The sequence below is a fragment of the Halictus rubicundus genome, chromosome 14, assembly GCF_050948215.1.
Source record: "Halictus rubicundus isolate RS-2024b chromosome 14, iyHalRubi1_principal, whole genome shotgun sequence".
In the NCBI taxonomy this organism is placed as follows: domain Eukaryota; kingdom Metazoa; phylum Arthropoda; class Insecta; order Hymenoptera; family Halictidae; genus Halictus; species Halictus rubicundus.
Genome location: NC_135162.1, coordinates 10,045,938 through 10,066,579, shown reverse-complemented (window position 1 = coordinate 10,066,579; position 20,642 = coordinate 10,045,938). Strand labels below are relative to the sequence as shown.

The 20,642-nt window shown below is 42.9% G+C and overlaps 2 protein-coding genes and 1 long non-coding RNA gene across 5 annotated transcripts in view; 1 reads left to right on the top strand and 2 right to left on the bottom strand.

Annotated features, from left to right (window-relative positions):
* The window catches only part of Alpha-man-ia (alpha-Mannosidase class I a), a 634,153-nt gene that overhangs the window by 585,888 nt on the left and 27,623 nt on the right, over positions 1 to 20,642 (top strand). The gene's annotated exons all lie outside the window — the stretch shown is intronic.
* LOC143361047 (uncharacterized) lies at positions 961 to 19,817 on the bottom strand. 3 transcript variants are annotated; one of them, XM_076800301.1, is made up of 8 exons: positions 19,025 to 19,817; positions 18,303 to 18,422; positions 3,346 to 3,460; positions 2,789 to 3,050; positions 1,873 to 1,989; positions 1,674 to 1,764; positions 1,450 to 1,595; positions 961 to 1,115 (listed from the first exon to the last, which is right to left on the bottom strand). In XM_076800301.1, exons 1-8 carry the CDS (start codon positions 19,259 to 19,261, stop codon positions 968 to 970), a joined length of 1,236 nt encoding a protein of 411 aa, XP_076656416.1. In that variant the 5' UTR covers positions 19,262 to 19,817; the 3' UTR covers positions 961 to 967. The 3 variants fall into 3 exon arrangements, with proteins under 3 accessions (XP_076656416.1, XP_076656418.1, XP_076656417.1); XM_076800303.1 differs by lacking the exons at positions 18,303 to 18,422; positions 19,025 to 19,817 and adding exons at positions 3,537 to 3,656; positions 4,333 to 4,994; XM_076800302.1 differs by lacking the exons at positions 18,303 to 18,422; positions 19,025 to 19,817 and adding exons at positions 3,537 to 3,656; positions 4,164 to 4,326.
* Positions 14,148 to 15,503, bottom strand: LOC143361062 (uncharacterized). The gene is made up of 3 exons (XR_013083400.1): positions 15,372 to 15,503; positions 14,496 to 14,599; positions 14,148 to 14,407 (listed from the first exon to the last, which is right to left on the bottom strand). It is a non-coding gene; the product is annotated as an uncharacterized LOC143361062 (long non-coding RNA).

Sequence of the window (20,642 nt, the reverse complement as noted above, 5' to 3'; positions counted from 1 at the left end):
TGCTGTTGTCGCACAAACTACGAAAAATCCTGTAACAAGTTATGTCGCAATTTGAACCGGTACATCGTGCTATGAAAAAGATGGAATAGCATTTGCAATCATCAAGAGGACACTTACTAGCGGGTACACTACTCGGCCCATATCGATGAATTAGAAAACATTGGATTCTCATTGGAGAGATGTTATCATCATAAAATAGGACACTGTGGTCTTCACCAACTGGAAAGCAGGGTTCAATAAGACAACGTACCCACAAGAGCGTAGTGGTGATATCTCTGCAAATACTAATGCATTGCATAATGAATAAAATTTACATGCAAAACACCGATACACTTTTACTTAATAGTTGCTCGAATTTCCTTCATTATCGATTATAGTTTGACAACGCTCTGGCGTGCTTTCTACTAATTTTCCGTTCGAAATTACTAGTGACCTCTGCGTTTTTGGTCAATTAATATTCTGAATTTTATCATACATGTTTCTTCATGCTAGTGCTTTAGAATACACCAAACTTTTTTATGGGATTTGCGTCGGGTGACTAGGATAGCCAGTCGATCACAATGACACGCTTTCTGTCGTGCACTCAGCGTCGCCAGATGAGGGGAGGGAGCACGGTTCGAGGGGAAAAAGTTACCCCCTCTCTGCGAGTATCGGAGTGTGCACGATAGAGACGAAACGCGTCACGTGACCGGGCCGCGGCGGAAGCGTGGCGAATAGCGCGGTAGAAGGGGAAATTAGAGTGGGGGAGCAGGTCTTGATCCGGCGACTATGCGTGCACTTCGTGCATGCGCGACTCCATTGTTGCAAGTACTTGTTCGTTTATAAAATTCTTTTGTTCCGAGTTCTATTAATCCAGTGTCAGGGCGTATTCGTATTCCAAGCGTACTTTCGATCCATATTACGTTCTTTCCAAATACATTAATTTTTGTAGCAATATTGCCACCGTGCTCTTGTGACGCATTGATTATTAATAATTACAAACCCCTGAGAAACCTTCCACCGACGCATTATAAAAACCGTAAAAGTCGAATATAAGCGGCTCGCTGCACCTTATCATGATAATCAGTAGACTCTTCTGAATGGAGACCGACCTGTTGTACCACGGAGTAGAGTAACTGTAACATGAGTAAAACTGATCGTCGAGTTCAACGAATCGGTCCCAGCACTGTTCATTTTCATTCGTTATTCGCTGCTTGTACACATACTCCGCGACAAAACTATAAGGTCGCAGAACTATAAAAATCTACCGTGGTTCCCATTGATATTCAAACGCACCTTTTGAACCAGTGAATTCCTAACATTGAAACTTGGATTATTAGCATTTACCCGTAAAAATCTGCAGGATTATATAAAAAAAAGTTAAAGAGTTCTGGTTTGGCAAGGTGAAGTTTAACCCAGAATTGTAGTAATCTACCGTGACTTTCATCGTCTTACAATAATGTAGCTTACATGAGTGTGGAAAAATTATCCGAATAGTCCAGGATTTGTTGCACCACATAGTTTAGATAGAACATATACACTAACTCGGACGTGGAAAACAAAAAGGACAGTACCATCTCTTCTATGTCGTGTGTCTTGCATATAGCGGTGGATAGCTGAAAAAGGCGAATTCTTTTAGAATTCCATGACAATAACGTTTATACCCTAATCAATGAAAGGGCAGATCGACGTACACGAAAGAAATTGATTGCCAATGAGATGACAGCGAACACCAGAAGAACGGCATACGAGAATGAGAATTTTTTTTTCATGTACATCAGGAAGCTTTAAGAACAAAAAAAAATGTCAATGCCAAAATCGAAAGATTCCGTTCAAGATGACGTTTTAATTAAGATTTTTCTGCGCGTATAATACGATATGACGAATACTAACGCTTTTGCGTCTTTGTGGTAAGTGACTGCGGTTGCCAAGCACTTCATTCTGTAAGCGTCCATAAGCTTCTCCGAGATATGGGCCGGTCTCTCGGAAATCCCTTTTTCGATGTGGTAACTGGAAATCATAGGATGCCGCGTTCAGGATTTGGATTATCGTGAAATTGTTTTAAAATTCCTTAAGCAACGGGAACAATAGAATACAATCTCAGTCAGGTACACTTTCGAAGTGAAGCTGAACAATTTCAATCGGTTTAGAAATACACGAGAGAATGAAAGAAACTAGAATGTTTTGGGTCACGTGCTTTTTTTGTGAAAGTTCCTGAATGAGAGCTGTTCGTTTCTAATAACATGATGATGCATTGCGGTATGAAATTTGAAATCGCAAAGTTAATAGCGAGATACACTTTATCCAGATACAAAGTTATGTATCTATATAAAAACTAAAAAAAGGAACCTTAAATATCAGCTTTGTCGCTGAAAATAATGTACAATAAATCTGTAGACTACAGTAGTATTTCTTGATCAAAAAGCTTCGCAAAATTTGCATTCTAAAATCGGTCATAAACAACACCGTAATAATAACAATTCTCAGGGCCTGCTATTAGTTGTATCAAAGTGTCGACGACTAACAATGCTATGTTTGCAAGAGTGCATCGAGTACTGACCGTGCCTCGCAAGAAGTCCCGCGGAACGATCCAAGGGCAAAGGGGCGCTCGCTCGCTCCGCCTGTCCGCGTCGTCGACGCTCCAGTAGGCCAATGGTTAGGCTTTGACGTCACGCGCTGCATAGTATGTGCGACCGCTTTAGCCAATAGAGCAGCTGGAGGCGTGCCCCTTCCCCTCTGACCAATCAGCCCCGCATTCCTTTCGCGAGACTTCTTGCGCAGCACGCGCAGTAGGTTAGACTTCTTTTACCTCGCGAGTTCCAACAAGCCGATACTGTGCTGCAGCCACATAATGAACAAGGTCTCCGTAGCCACATATATAGTTGCCATGAAGAAGAACGTTAAATTTTGATGTACTATTATGAGGAAGAAATATTTCTCTTCATCGATCAAATAGTCCGTCACAACCGGGAAAGGATCTGTTAGATTCGAGTTCGGGGGTGCTGTTACGAGCAGAACATAGGATGCGGTGCGGAATACCATCAGGAGTAGTGATGATGGATAAATAAATACTGCAACATACACATGATCGTGACATAAAACAATGGATTCTATCGGTCTCGTTCGCGACGCAGTAATGCATTGATAAATCGCTCGAGCATCTGCTTATGCGACAGTTATGCGATCGTTTCCGATTCCGAATTTTCCAAAAGCGTACAACGGTTGTTTATTTCGTAGATTCGAATCTGCTCTTTCGCAGCTCCGTTGACGATTATCAACGAGGTGAAACGACACACTGCGATCGCTTATTGTCAAAAGAAGTAGATACGACCGAGTAATTTTCGCAGCACCACTGTATTTCCTTACTGGCATAAATGGCTCCCTGTTGCTTCCCTAGAATGGCCCTCTTCTCCAAAATTTTGAGCGTGTCCTCGTGCCTCGTGTTCCACTTACTCTTTATGCTGTCCATCACGATCCTGATCTGCATTTGCAATCGTCTTTATTGTCCGATCTGATTCGATCTGCGTTAATCTAACTAGAAATCGTTTGGCACTCACTGTACCGATCTTCGTCATGATTGAGTTGAACTTCACTATAGAACCCAGGATCATTATTGCAAGGGACAGGGACTGTAGGATCACAAACAAGTCAACGTCGTCGTGCGTCATAGGTGTGATCTGAAAGAACCGGAATTTCTAACCGCGATTAATAGAAGTATCGATGAGAGATGATTAATAATAAAAGAACATATTGTGTTGCCTACTGATTATACGTGGAAGAGTTATTACATTCCTAATTACGCAGGTAATGACAATTAGTAATACGATTATATTTCATAGCCAGAAAGCGAAATTTTTAATAAATTCAATTTAAGTGTTAGCAGTTTTATCAATAATATCTTGATATCAAGACAGAGCAACATCAGCACTCCGGTCAGCTGAGTAATATACTAAATGTGATATAGTAATAAAATAAGGTATAATCAGATATTATTCTTAGCCTGCTAACAGAAAGATTTTTTCATTCTGATCGCTTAGATAGACGTTGTCCTGATGAACACAGGAATGAAAAAAAATTTAATTTATGATCGGCATATCTTAATCGCATTAGTGTTATCAGCAATACGCGACACGAGAATATTATGTACACTAATAGATTGTTAGCTTCGGTTGAAGTGACAATACCTGCACAACTACTAAAAGTGAACATACGCTGTTCACGACGATGCTTTGTATACGACGAAAATGCACGTTGACGTAGGGCCAGAGCCCTAGGATCGTCAGCAGACGGGTGCTCAGCTTGTAATGCGTGTCCAATGCAGCCATCGCGAGTAATGGCTGAAACGCGACTCACTGACTGCCTGTTTTCCAGTTTCAGGTTCGGCGTTGTCATTTTCTTTTCTTCCTCTAGGGAAATACATTCTTGCAAAATGTAGAAAAAGAAAAAAGAAAATTCACGGAAGCGAGACAATTAAGACTGACGTATTCTACAATTACAAAGTTACTTATTCATGCGCTAGGACAGCGTGAAAGGTCGATATGTGCTTCCGCCACCGATGATGTACGCATGACTATTACGGAAATTATACGGTTGCACCAAAGGGGACATCTTTTGAGAATTCGCGTTGGGTGCCTGTGTCGCGTATTTTTTCCTCGCATTTTACCGCCCCTCCAACCCCCACCCCACCCACCCCCGGTACAACGCGGGACATTGACATCCCTCGAAAATCTTCAGTCTTCCGTAGAACGCCGCACGTGGAACAAGTAGAATTGACCTCTCGTGGGCAAACGAACATAGGTGTTTCGATGGTCGATGGTAACGTTTTTTAAACGTCATGGGTACAGAGTGAACTGTTCAACGGCGAAGATTGTAGTCAAATAATTTCTTGCGACAATTAACTTGCACGAAGCTGTTATTTGTGTCCACGATGAGATTGGTAATTTTAAATAACCTGTCGGAACACGGATTGAAATAATTTCACCGAAACACCGAAGAAGGTACGCTGAAAAGCTACAGGTGGGTTCATCCTTCAACGGTCGTCAGCCTTATTAATTGTTATAGTTAGCACCGCCACATACGGCACAGATAATTATTGCATTTTCTACTTCCTTCGACTGATGTATGGCCACAGATCAAACAAAACTTCGCGACTTCCGTTCAATTTGTAATAACGCGCCTGTTTCTCGTCCATTCCGAACTATAACGCAAATACAACTGCCTCTGAAAACGCAATTCTGCTCGTTTTGTTCTAATTATTTTTTCGTAGACATTCTCAGAAGTTCAAGAACGCGAAGGATATGACTCATTGCCGGAAAGTGGTCGAGCGACGTTATGGTTTAGTATTTAAGTTACGCTGATGAAGGGTTTCAAGAAGAATCGTCGCGATAATGAATTTTTACCCTTTTCATTTTTGCTTTTACAGTGAATTCTCGATATATGTCAACAACACGGGTCTTGTCAGCGTCAAGTATCGTCCAGGAGACATACCCGTGCCGTGTTATGTTTACACTTCCGGCGACCGAGGCCTCTCGAGCTTCGCAGCCCCTCACGCGGTATACACCGCGGTAGTGGGGATAATTCCGCGACGTTTATCATACAGGTCTTGGCGACATATATGGAGAAATCATTCATTTCTGTCACTGAGGAACACATTCACATTGTAGAAATATTATTTACTAAATCTCAGAGAACATACCTTGTAAAATTACATACCTCTAACATATACCATAAGAATATATTACCAATAAGTTTTGGGCGGGTAGCAATGTCTATAAGAAATTAATTTGTTGACGTTCTACTCAGAATGTTTCGATTGTTGGTGCTCCTATTCCAAGTGGCATAAGCACCGGTGAACTCGTGTTGGTGCTGAAAACGAGCACGTGAAATTGTTCTAGTTTCATGTCATTATTGACGTCGCCCTTCAATTTGCCCTTACGTCTGAAAAAGGCAAAAGTACAGTGACATTTTAACCTCGCCATCGGCAGCATTGACTTTTAACTCTAATTTTTAGCGATCACCCAATTTCACCAAATCGTATATACATACATCGCACTTGGACAAATTGTGAAATCATATATAAATGTGACGTGAGTTCACATGTTCCGTCGCGTTCGCTGGTGTCTCGCGTCTTCGTTGCATCATCGTACGTACGTAGCAATACACCGTGGCGTCGTAGCAATACGCGTCAGGCGAAGCGCGTCCCATCTCCATGGTAACGACGCTTACTGGACGGGGACGGTAGACTGATGTACAATGTGCAAAATACGCAAAATGCACAATACATTCTTGACATTCTTCAACAACGATTCATATCGCAGCGGAAATCCCATTAACCTAATCTATTCCTACAAAAATATTCATTTGCATAAATGTTTGTAGTCGAGTAATACTTGTCCTACTTGGTAATCCGAAATAATCCGTTTGCACGTAGAATAGTGACAAACGTTGCAGTATCGCACCTTATGAAGGCAGAGCGTGGCAAAATAGCCTAAGCGAACATATGCAACAGCTTGACGGGAGGACGTTTAGGGTCGGTGGAAAAATAATACAATGTTACGCCGGGGGCGGAGTTGTTGGGGAAATAGATGCCCAGTAAATTATACGACGTCAAGCAAACCGCATGCAGAATGACAGTAACCGTAGCGGAGTAGGTGCAACTGAATAACAGGGCTACAAACAAAAAATAAATAAATAAATAATGCGTACGGGAAAACTGTTCAGAACAGAGTTACACCATCCCAAGGGGTGTATAACTTCATATAACGGCGAAAAGAATCATACCTCGAGGTCATATTTTAACAAGGTTACAAGGACACCAGTATGTCCTTTTTAATGAAACCATATAATTGGTCATCAATACTCTTGTAGACTCTAGAAAGACGAATCCAGCGACCTAAATATCCATTTCGATCATCATGTCCCGAGCAATTTGTGTCTGAACGCGTCGAATATCATACATTTCAGACACAAATATCTAAAAAGTGAATTATCGAAATGTTATTATAGTCGTTGGAGTCACATTTTTATGCTCTACAGTAACGTCAACGAAAAACATGATATTGTGTTTTAAAAAATACCAATGACCTTGAGATCTCGTTGCTATATGACCTTGAGAAAGGATTCGTTCCACTGTTACATGTACCCCTTGAGATAGTGCAACATTCTCCTGAGGAGTTTCTTCACACAACAGTAAATAAGGCGGATAGTTGGTCCCGTAGCTACACACAATAACAGAAGTTAGGTTAAATCAGTGTTCTCTTTGACCTTGCCCGCTTGTTACGGCGAATGTCGGTCTTACGTCTGCTTGCAGTCGCAAAATCACCGTTCAAAGTTCGGGTTTACAGAACTAGCTTAAGATTAGCTTAGAACTCGCTGTAAATCGTTGTTAAATAAAAATTGTTCGCATGAATTTCAATGCATGGGAACTAAATAAGAATTTACCTCTCTCTATCTCTCTCTTCCATGATACGCGTGATTTCCACGATGAAAATGCATAAAACCCGCAGTCTATGAACCCATTTGCATCATAAGGAGACATGAAAAGAAGGCCTTTATCGCCAAACTTTTTTTTTTTATTATATTTAAGTACAAAAATGACTACAAGTAAAAGAACTTCATATTTCAGCATTATAAGAAGACAATAAATTGAGCGTATATACACGCTCCGGTGACAGTGACCAGGAATATTCAGCGTATATATACGCTAATGATGCAAATGGGTTAACAACATAACGGGATTAACGATGAAAGATCGACACCTGAATCACGAACTCCGTTGTCGTTATGCTCGCGTACACAAAAGTCCGACAAGATGCAGGAACACATTGGCGACCTTGAGACGAGTGTTTACGTCCGCTTGATCGCTCGCGCCCGTTACAGCTCGGCGGCCAGACAACAACTGAGCTAACAGACGTCCGGAACATTCTCGCGAGTTTCTCTTCTTCTTTTTTTTTTTGTCGTTCCAATGGTTCCGTGTTTTCCTCGCGCGCGCGTATCACTTGAATAGATAATAGACCGAAATATCGCGACCCGCGGAGAATCGAAAGACAATTTCCGAACTGCTCACGATCGGACGAGATGATTGCTGGTTGGCGGCGATCGATCCGATCGCGACAATAGATTGTGTCCCTCTTGACCATAAGTTGCCGCTGCTAAATCGCAGTAAATGTTTCTTTTTTTCTTTTTTTCACTGGAACGCGGTTGCTTTTCACGAGTTCGAACATCGTGGAACACCGATTGCCGCGTTCCCATTATTAGGGAGTCAAAAGTGTCGCGAACTTCTGGAACAGGAGAAATTTTTCCCCGACGATAATGCGACGAGCGAGGCGGCCGCGTCATTCGTTTGTCGTCGTCGCACCGTGCAACTTGTTGCCGCCGATCGTGCAGCTGCTGTTCAGTTTCGGAGCTGCAATGGACGACAATCGGAAGGACGCGAACGTTCACCTTAAGATCGTCAAGGTCTTTCTACATATTGTTGGACTTTGGCCGTACGACGATAGCTGGGTCGTTTATGTGAAGAGATTTATGTACATGTTCACAATAACGACGGAGTTCGTGTTCCAGGTGTTGATCTCTCGACATTAATCGTTTTTCCTTTTGTTAACAAATGGGTTTACGGGGCCCGGCGAAATAGTTAACCTTGTCGATACGTATTCGACAAATTTATTTATTAATTGTGTTAATATTATTGGTTATATACACCTGTTTAGTAGAATTCTGGAACACAGTGTCTACGCGATAATTGTCCAAAACACGGGTCTGTCCGGGGACAATTATCGGATAGAAGATATTCTTTGATCCACTGCCGAACGTAGGAAAGAACAGTAAACATAATGGGGGTCGGGTGAATCGGTGTGAGACCACTACTGATCCAATAACAAAACTATATTACTATATTTTATTATACTATATTTACAGTAATGTGTGTGTATTAATTATACGAAATATGGCCAAAAATTTCAACACATAATGTAATGTAAAATAGTAATTTTCAGTGCTCCGTAAACCTAGCGTTAACGTGAACAGAGAATGTTATTTGAAGATTTGAAGGTGTCAGCGGAACGAGCCTGATTTCGCCAAGTATTATGAGCTCTGATGTTGTCGGTTACAGTTACTCGGGTTTTTGGACGAAGAAAATACTCGGGACAATATCGTCAACTTCGTCATAAATGCGTTACTTTACGTGATGCATCTGACAAGATACATGGGTTTCATGTTGAACATTGCAAACGTAAGTTCAAATAACGTGAAGCTTCAAGGGTCTTCCCTACCCCCGCCACCGGTTCTCCCACTCTTCAGCACCACTGCTAGCTTGGAACAGAACCTGCATCATCTTTTTAGCCTGGACCAGAACCTGCATCATCTTTTTAACCTGTAGTAGAACCTGCATCACCTTTTAGGCTGGATCAGAGCCTACATAGAAGAGCCTCTTTTAACATAGAAGACATCCACTCTGGCATTATTTGGAATCCGCTGCTAATGACGCAGGTAAGATGATGCAGGTTCTGGTCCAGGCTAAAAAGATGATACAGGTTCTGGTCCAGGCTAAAAATTAGACTAGGGGACAGCACTATACCGGGGACACTAAAATCCCGGGCGTGAGCACTCTCATTTCCTCTCTGTGGGGCCCATGGGACCAGTGTTGCCAGATCAAGACTTGTTCCCCCACTCTAATCTCCCCTCTAGCACGCTTCCGCCGCGGGTCACGTGACGCGTCCCGTCTCTGTGTAAATAGTTACTTTTACTAACTCGGGAAACCTTAAATCGTTTGGTCCGCTTTGAAGAATTATTTATTGCGAGTCGCTATAAACAATAAGTCATTGCGAATAGATCGGTTTTCCAGGAATAACGATGCCACTTTGTTCATTCAGCTACGGGCACTGTTCGACACAGTAGAAACTCAGAGAAACGTAATCACCGACGCGGAAGAACGCAAAATAATGTATGCACAAGATATTGACACAGACAGGTGGAATCGTGTTTTCACAAGTAACTATCCGCCATATTTACTGTTGTGTGAGGAAATTCCTCAGGATAATTTTGCACTATCTCAAGGGGTAACAGTGGAACGAATCTTCTCTCAAGGTCATATAGTAACGAGATATCAAGGTCATTGGTATTTTTTAAAACACAATATCATGTTTTTCGTGGATGTTACAGTTGCTGTCATTCTGCATGCGGTTTGCTTGACGTCATATAATTTACTGGGGATCTATTCCCCCAACAGCTCCGCTCCTGGCATTACACTGTACTATTTTTCCAACGACCCTAAGCTTTCTTACGTCAGGCTGTTGCATATGATTGCTTGTACTATTTTGCCATGCTCCACCTTCATAGGATTTGATAGTGCATCGTATGTCACTACTCTACACGCAGTCGGATTATTTCGGATTACCAAGTAAGACGCGTTGGAACGCACATATGGCGTTACACATTTGCCCTCTATCACTCCAATTAGTAACTAACAACTGTCATGGGTGTTGCATGTGACAGACATCGTTGTGACGTTGCGTTCGAGAAATCAGAAGGTCTTCCGCCCGTCGAGAGACAGAAGGTAGAGACACAAAACATAATGGATATCGCGGAGTTGCACCAACAAGGAGCGCAGTAGGTATCGTTAGGCGTTACTCGACTGCAAAAATTTATGCGAATGCATATTTTTGTAGGGGTAGATTTAGTTAATGGGATTTCCGTTGCAATACGAATCGTTGTTGAAGAATGTCAAAAATATATTGTTCATTTTGCATATTTTGCATATTGTGCATCAGTGCCGGGCACGTTTGCCTGAATGGAGGCAAAACCGTCCCCACCATAGCGCCCACTGTCCCCCTCCACTGTCCCCGTTACCATGGAGACAGGACGCGATTGGCCTGAGGTGTATTGCTCCGAAGCTACGTAGGCTAGCGCAGCGCGCAGGTGCGTGCTGCACGGAACGAAGTTTGGTGGAGGAAGTCAAGCATTTGAGGGGCCCCAACCGTGCCCAGCACTGTTGTACATATTTATCATAGTAATCGTGGCAAAATATTCTACATTCTAGATCTAGAAATTAAGATATTCCATATTACATGATGTGCGTATAGTTCGCGTACCCGCTGCTCGTTATGCCAGCATAAACTTTCGCAGTCAATCACGTATCCAATTCATTCTATCGAAGACCAAAATGCCTCGTCTCCAAAGTTTAGCGTATAATGCTTTTTAAAGGTTCGTAAATTATATACATTCGGTTTGCTCGAAGATGTATTACCCAACGCAAGTTTGGATCGTAGTGGCTACCAGTTTGTGTATGCTGCGTGTAAGTATGAATATGGTAACCCTCGTTCGTGTTACATGGTAATCCGTGACCATCAGAATGAATTTGTCACTTTTGTCACAATTATGCGCGTCGAGACTCCTCGATGTTTCTGAACGATCTAACACCCTCGATAAATCTGCAGGCGCATGACCGCCTGGTGGTGCAGCCAACATTTCAAATCCAGGAATTATTAGTGCACCTAGCTTTCCTACCTATGTTCATGTACTACGGGTACATTGTGAATAACATTTGTCAAATGTGCCTCGATACCAGCGGCGACATCTTTTGGTCATTGTAAGTAAAAGAAGAATCTCGAGATGATCATAGATATCATTTAGATCAGGGGTGGCGAACTGTCGGCTCGCGGGCCAGTTGTGGCCCCCATTCCCACTCTTCTCTCCAACTTGGGGGGAGGAGAGTTGCCCCCTCTACTTGGCCGCTGAACGGAGGTGGAGGAGTGGGGTATCATGCGCGTCACACAGGTTAGGTCCAGAGTCTGTCGCTTAGGCCGTGCTATTCCCCCACTCTAACTTCCCCTTCCACCGCGCTATTCCCCCCTCTAACTTCCCCTTCCACCGCGCTATGCCCCCACTTTAACTTCCCCTTCCACCGCGCTATGCCCCCACTCTCACTTCCCCTTCCACCGTGCTATGCCCCCACGCTTCCGCCACCGGTCACGTGACTAGCCCGGTACTGGCAGAGAGGGGGTAACTTTTTCCCTTCAATTCGCGCTACCTCCCCTCATCCGGCGACTATGGTTAGGCCGGTGGTGGGAGAACCGTCGCGTTGGGGACTCCCTGGCACCCGGCCGGAGAAGTTCGATTACCCCTGATTTACATAGACATTTAAACATTTCGTAAGAATTGCACAGCCGTGCCGAGTGCTCTGTACCTTTTCTTCTAGATCCGATGCTCCATGGTACAAGGGAACCGTCGCATCGCAAAAAATGATATTGTTCCTTCTGCAACATTGTCAGCCTATCGGTTTCAATTTTGCCGGTGGCCTCTACCAGGCGAACCTCGAAGGATTTGGCTGGGTAACGGTGTCGTTTGCCTGCGTAAAGATCAACTTCCGGTTATTCTACGTTCAATTCATACGAATCGTTCTTTACAGAATATCAAGCTAGCGTTCTCTTATTTCACGTTGGTCTCTTCGGTGTAGACAAGATCACCGGATGTTACGCAGCGTCGCTTTGTCAAAATAGTAATCGATTGTTCGGCGCAATTGCAACGTGTTACACACACTTCGCCACTACGTACGTACCTGCTAGCGATTACGATAGGCCTTTGACACCGTCACCGAGAAACTTGTGCGACCAACGTTCGCAAGACATTTCTCTGCAAATATGAATTGTTCAGCTCACGTCGTATGAATAAAAAATATTCATGGAAAAACCGTAGATCAAGTTTTAAGCCAGTGGCGGGCGCGGTAGGGGCCCCTGAGCTGCCTGCTACCCCCACCAACGTCTCTTTCGTGCATGCGGATGTGGATAGGCAGCATAAGCCGCGCGCGGATTGGCCATGACGGGACGTAGGAGGGGAGAGAGGGAGGCACCGCTGCGCAGCGAAGGTGCGCGCTGCACGGAAGAGACGTTGGTGGGGGAAGCGTTTTTCCTGCGACAGACATACGTGCCTGTTTTAAGCAGGTAGTGGGGGGAAATTCAATCTTCGATTCTCAGATAGATTCGTTCCGAAAAAATGTTATCTTCTACAAAATATTCGGCTGTTATCAATTTTCAACGTCCATTTTTGTCGAGAATTTTTATTTTTCGCAGCCCTCACCCCCGTAATTTTCTCTTTACCTTTTTCCTCTTCACCTCCACGTTTACTGTGATCCCCAGCTTCCCTCAAAGTCCTCGCCTTTCCAACTCGAACCTTTTTTTCAATCCTTTGAACCCTTATCTCCACAATCGCCCTTAACGTCCATCTTTTTTCACTTGCCGGCCAATCATATCTCATCTCGCACGGACGACTTCTTCTCGCGTAATCCCCCTTGTCTTAATCCTTTCCATTTCTTCGTTATCTTGGTAATTCCAACGTTGTAATTCCAACTGTAATTCCTCTACTATCTCCTCTGCCCATCGCGCAGGGTACCTGATGCGAAGCTGCACCATGGAACACCAAAAACATCTTGGCAATTAAGCAACAAAACCGATCGACTATAATGCCGAATACTCTCTTGAAACGGTGTAAAAGCGTGTGTCTGAAATCGTGTAAAAGTGTGTGTGTTTGAGGCAGTGTAAAAGCGTTCGAAATGTTGAATCGGAACAGTGAAACTTTTCAGTGAAGGCAAGTAAAGAAATATTTTTCTTTGCATAATGATTCAACCTGATTGTTTGTTAGTGTTCCTAAACAATGTACCGTGACGATTACTTTTCTTCTCAGTGTGTTGTTATTTTTCTGTCGATATGTGTTCCCAATGATGGAAATCACTAGATCAAATTCAAAACAGTGAGAATACTAAAAAAATTTAGGTGACTTCTCGATATATGTCACTTCTCGATATATCTCACGGGGTATACCGCGCGGTAGTGGGGATAACTCCGCGACGTTTATCATCCAGACCTTGGCGACACATATAGAGAAATCGCTGTACTACTGTTATTTTGCACAGAAATTCCCATTCTAACGATGACATTTTTTTTTGAGAATCTTTTCGATACGGAGGGACAAAGCTCCAGTTATAGAAACATTTTTATTTCTACATTTTATATGTGTACAGTGCCCATGAAAGTCACGCAAAATCAGAGCAACTTATTTCGATAATATAAGAATAGAAAAGACGATATCTATTTATTGTAGCAACCACGATGAATTTTCGTAAACTTCTTGTACCTAGTAGACCTTAACAAAATTTAACATACCTAATATTCCGTAATTAAAATTAAAATTAGTTTATCTACGTTATCCAGCTTTCTCTACATACATTTGACACGTAAACTCGAATATCCACCCACTTCGATACCGATAAAAATAATTACAGCTAAATTGTTTAGAACGGTGGGTATAAAACCGGCCCGAAATTCCCATTAAATCATTCGAATCATCCCGCGGGGAAACAGACGTCAGTAGCTGCTTCGCAAACGCAGCGTAGATTCGTTAACAGTCTCGCCTGTTGTCGCACAAACTACGGAAAATCCTGTAACAAGTAATGTCGCTATTTGAACAGGTACATCGTGCTATGAAAGAGATGAGATAATATTTATGACCGCGAAGACGACACTTACTAACGGTTTTACTACTTGGCCCAGTATCTCTGGATAAGGAATCATTGGATTCTTCACTGGAGAGATGTCATCATCATAAAATAGGACATTGTGGACTTCACCAGCTGGAAAGCACGGTTCAATAAGACAACGTACACACAAAAGCGTAGTGGCGATATATCTGCAAATACTAATGCATTGCATAAAATTTAATATGAATAAAATTTACATGCAAAACACCGGTACACTTTTACTTAATAGTTGCTCGAATTTCCTTCATTGTCGATTATAGTTTGACAACGTTCTGGCGTGCTTTCTACTAATTTTCCGTTCGAAATTACTAGTGACCTCTGTGTTTTTGGTCAATTAATATTCTGAATTTTATCATACATGTTTCTTCATGCTAGTGCTTCAGAATAGACCAAACTTTTTTATGGGATTTGCGTCGGGTGACTAGGATAGCCAGTCGATCACAATGACACGCTTTCTGTCGTGCACTCAGCGTCGCCAGATGAGGGGAGGGAGCACGGTTCGAGGGGAAAAAGTTACCCCCTCTCTGCGAGTATCGGAGTGTGCACGATAGAGACGAAACGCGTCACGTGACCGGGCCGCGGCGGAAGCGTGGCGAATAGCGCGGTAGAAGGGGAAATTAGAGTGGGGGAGCAAGTCTTGATCTGGCGACTATGCGTGCGCTTCGTGCATGCGCGACTCAATTGTTTCAAGTGCTTGTTCGTTTATAAAATTCTTTTGTTCCGTGTTCTATCAATCCAGTGTCAGGGCGTATTCGTATTCCGAGCGTACTTTCGATCCATATTACGTTCTTTCCAAATACATTAATTTTTGTAGCAATATTGCCACTGTGCTCTTGTGACGCATTGATTAATAATAATTACAAACCCCTGAGAAACCTTCCACCGACGCATTATAAAAACCATAAAAGTCGAATATAATCGGCTCGCAGCACCTTATCAAGATAATCAGTAGATCCTTCTGAATGGTAACTGACATTTTGTACCAGGGAGTGGAGTATCTGTAACACGAATAAAATTGATCTGCGTGTTTAATTAACCAATCCCAGCAGCATTCACGACAAAACTATAAGGTTGCAGAACTATAAAAATCTACCGTGACTTGATGTTCAGACGCAAATGTCGAACCTGTGAATTCCTAACATTGAAACTTGGATTTTTGGCATTTTCGCGTCAAAGTCTACAGGATTACATAAAAAAAAGTTACAAATTTCAGGGTTCCCAAAGTGAAGTTTAACCCGAAACTGTACGAATCCACCGTGACTCTCACCGTCCTACAGTAATGTCGCGAAGCGTAGTCTGCCGACAACAAACAGAAAACTTCCGAGCTTACACGATTGTGGAAAAATCATCCGCGTAGTCCAGAAGTTGTTGCACCACGTAGTTTAGGTAGAACATGTACACTAACTCGGACATGGAGAACAATAAGGACAGCATCATCTCTTCCATATTGTGGGTCACGCAGATGGCGAAGGATAGCTGAAAGATGCGCACATTTGGAGAAACGCATGATTACAATGGTTGTATCGTGATCGATGGTGCGACAGATCGACTTACACGGAAGAAATTGATGCTCAACGAGATGACAGCGAACACGAGAAGAACGGCATACGAGAATGAGAAACTATCTTTCAAGTTCATCGCGAAGCTTTAAGAACAAACAAAAACACGAGTGGACAATTAATACAGGTTCTGGACTCCAAACTAATACTGCTGTAAATTCACCTTTTTGCACTCCAAATTAATTCTTTTGTAAATCAACTTCACCTTTTTGCACTTCAAATTAATCCTTTCGTAAATCAATTTCACCTGTTTGCAAAACAAAGTGTCCCGTTCGCAACCCGAGTTTCTCTAAAAATTTGATTCTTATTCACCCTTTTTCAAATTAGGAATTCCCCGGATATCATGCTGCGTACACTTTTGAATAACAATGTGCAAAATATTCGTTCGATTCACAAAGTCGTGGTCGTCGCACGTGTGTGACTAGAATGTTTCCTCTCTGAGACTTTTGAAAATGTACGACCCCGCACAGGCTCGAATGTTTTCGATACGGCGAATACTAACATTTTTGCCTCGTTGTGGTAAGTGACCGAGCTTGCTAAACACTTTTTCCTGTAAAGTTCCAGAACCTCGTGCGAGATGTAGGACGGTGCCTCGCAAATCCCTTTTTCGACGTGGTAACTGGAAACCATATCACGCAACGTTATATATGTCGTCGAGGCTTGTATGATAAACGTCGCGGAATTATCCCCACTACCGTGGGGTATACCCCGTGAGGGGCCGCCTTCTAACACAAATAAAAACGAACACTCTAGCCGTTCGGTCCAATTTGAGTCATTCGTTCTTAAAGGGTGCACGAATACTTTTTCCACCGACTGTACAACAGGGCCGTCGATTAAAGGTGCTCTGGTTGGAAGAGTGATTTGAGAAGGTGTTTTACCTCGCGAGTTCGAACAAGCCGATACTGTGCTGCAGCCACATAATGAACAAGGTCTCCGTAGCCACATATATAGTCGCAACGTAGAAGAACCCAAAACATTGGTGAATTATTATAGGGAGGAAGTTCTTCTCCCCGTCGACAATATAGTCCGTGACGAGCGGGAAAATGTCTGTTTGATTCTTGTTCGGGGGTGCTGTTACGACCAGTACATAGGACGAGATGCGGAACAGCATCGCGAATACAGCCGACGGGTAAATAAATACTGTAACATATGCACGATTGTGACGTAAAACATTTATCGGTCTCGTCCGCGACGCAGTGATGCGTTGATCAATCGCTCGAGCTCGATAATAAACCTATTATCCTACCAACAACGATCTACCAATTACGATCCCCCCAAAAATATATATTACAATTGTTTATCTGCTTTCTCCCCTCGTCAGATTGAGGGAAAACCGTCCCCCACCATAGCGCCCACTGCCCCCCTCCACTGTCCCCCGTTACCATGGAGACAGGACGCGTTTCGCCCGAGGTGTATTGCTCCGGAGCTACGTACGGCGCACAGTGGGCAATTTTGACAAAATCGGATTCAAAATCAAGGAACTTTCTGCAAATGAAAGCTGCAACTTTGTAAAATATGGGAAAAATAGAGAGATTGTGGTACGAATGTTTTTTAACCTCGAGAAAATTCGTTAAACGCGCACGAATTCAAGAAAATTTTAGTTTGTCCAATAGCAGGCGCGGAAAGAATTTTTTTTAACATGCTACACATCATTTCCCATAGATTTTTTCACGCTGATTTCAAATCTGGTCACAAACTTTGTCTACGACCTCAGGATTTTGCGAAAAATAGATTTTTGTGACAAAAACTAACGATGTCATTTTTTCATGGAAATGATTGAACATTTCTCCCATATTCTACAAAGTTTCAGCTTTAATTTTAAAAAAATTTCATCGCTCTACCGCATTTCTATCGAAAGTTCTTTGATTTTGAATCCGATTTTGTCCGAATTGCCCACTGTGCGGCGGGGCACCGCATGAAAGAGTGGTTGGTGGGGGAAGCAAGCGTTTGAGGGGCCCCTACCGTGCCCGGGCACTGACCTATACGCAGAATTGGAAGAGTCTACCGACCGAGCGATTATCGTAGCACCACTGTCCATCCTTACTCGCATAAATGGCTCCCTGTTGCTTCCCTAGAATGGCACGCCTCTCTAAAATGTCGAGCGTGTCCTGGTGCGTTGTGTTCCAAGTATCCTTTACGGTGTCCATTATGATCTTGATCTGTATTTCCAATCGTCTTAAATTGTCCGATCTGATTCGATCTGCGTTAATTTAACTAGAAATCGCTTTGGCACTCACTGTACCGATTCCGGAAAAGAAAGCGTTGAACTTCACTACAGAACCTAGGACCATTATTATAAAAGACAGGCACTGCAGCACCTCCACGAGCTCCATGCTGTTGTCCTTGAGAGGTATCATCTGAAAGAATCGCATCCACATTTTGCTTCACCGTCAATTCCGGTCGACTCGATAGATTCTCGATTTTCCCTTAAGATTTTTAGAGTCAACTTCTTAATATGTTAATAAAATGAAAATATTAATGTTTGTATTACCAATATCTTGCTATTAAGAATTATTTGGTTCTTCTATATCATTCTTGTCACTTACTATGCCGATCGAATCAAATTAATGAGACAAAAATATCATCGCAATCGACGTAAATACGGTATAGTATGTGTCAGTATGAATACAGGTCGTTGCGTATGCAATGCCAATAAACGTTAATCGATCGCAACTTTTTACAAAATATTCTCATCGATTAAGAACGTGCACCATCAATGAATCACAACCCGTGCAACGACAATTACGGTAGAGATTGAATTTTTTTGAACAACCGCGCGATTCATTCGCAAAATTGTCATCCCCAGCAGTTTTTTACTATCAACGAATAATGCTTCGATTAGTCGCCGCATTTTGACCGAACGTCGACACAACGTTGACATAAAACTTCGTTAAAAGAATTAATTTCCTCTCGGAATATTAAACACGCCGGACGTTAGAGGCAGCTCAAGGGTCTGTACCTGTACAGCTGCTAAAGTAGCGCAAACGAAATTCACGATGGTACTTAGTACACGGCGATAGTTCACGTTGACGTACGGCCAGAGTCCTAGTATCGTCATCAGACGTACGCTCAACTTGTAATGCGTGTCCCATGCAGCCATCGCGAGCAACGGTTGAAACGCGACTCTCACCGACTTCCGGTTTTCCAGTTTCAGGTTCGGCGTTGTCATTTTTTTTCTTCCCCTAGGGAAATACATTCTTGCAAAATGTAGAAAAAGAAAAAAGAAAATTCACGGAAGCGAGACAATTAAGACTGACGTATTCTACAATTACAACGTTACTTATTCATGCGCTAGGACAGCGTGAAAGGTCGATATGTGCTTCCGCCACCGATGATGTATGCATGACTATTACGGAAATTATACGGTTCTACGAAAGCGGACATGTTTTGAGAATTCGCGTTGGGTGCCTGTGTCGCGTATTTTTTCCTCGCATTTTACCGCCCCTCCAACCCCCACCGCACCCACCCCCGGTGCAACGCGGGACATTGACATCCCTCGAAAATCTTCAGTCTTCCGTAGAACGCCGCACGTGGAACAAGTAGAATTGACCTCTCGTGGACAGACGAACATAGGTGTTCCGATGGTCGATGGTAATGTTTTTTAAACGTCATGGGTACAGAGTGAACTGTTCAACGGCGAAGATTGTAGTCAAATAATTTCTTGCGACAATTAACTTGCACGAAGCTGTTATTTGTATCCACGATGGGATTGGTAATTTTAAACAACGTGTCGGAACACGGATTGAAATAATTTCACCGAAACACCGAAGAAGGTAGGCTGAAAAGCTACAGGTAGGTTCATCCTTCAACGGTCGTCAGCCTTATTAATTGTTATAGTTGGCACCGCCACATACGGCACAGATAATCATTGCATTTTCTACTTCCTTCGACTGATGTATGGCCACAGATCAAACAAGACTTCGCGACTTCCGTTCAATTTGTAATAACGCGCCTGTTCCTCGTCCATTCCGAACTATAACGCAAATACAACTGCCTCTGAAAACGCAGTTCTGCTCGCTTTGTTCTAATTATTTTTTCGTAGACATTCTCAGAAGTTCAAGAACGCGAAGGATATGACTTATTGCCGGAAAGTGGTCGAGCGACGTTATGGTTTAATATTTAAGTTACGCTGATGAAGGGTTTCAAGAAGAATCGTCGCGATAATGAATTTTTACCCTTTTCATTTTTGCTTTTACAGTGAATTCTCGATATATGTCAACAACACGGGTCTTGTCAGCGTCAAGTATCGTCCAGGAGACATACCGGAGCCGTGTTATGTTTACACTCCTCGGCGTCCGAGGCCTTTCGAGCTTCGAGGCCCCTCACGGGGTATACACCGCCGTAGTGGGGATAGTTTCACGACATTTATCATCCAGGCCTTGGCGACATATATCGAGAAATCACTGTATATGAATTCGATTTTCTGGTGAAACGTTCGTTTCATTCACACGTCCCTTTGTAACTCTTTTGAAACATTAACATGGATTTACATATGCTTCTGAGGATTACACGCACATTTTGCGTAACGTGCTTGCATAAAAATCAAGTCCGAATGAACCAAAAAAAGCGGGGAACAC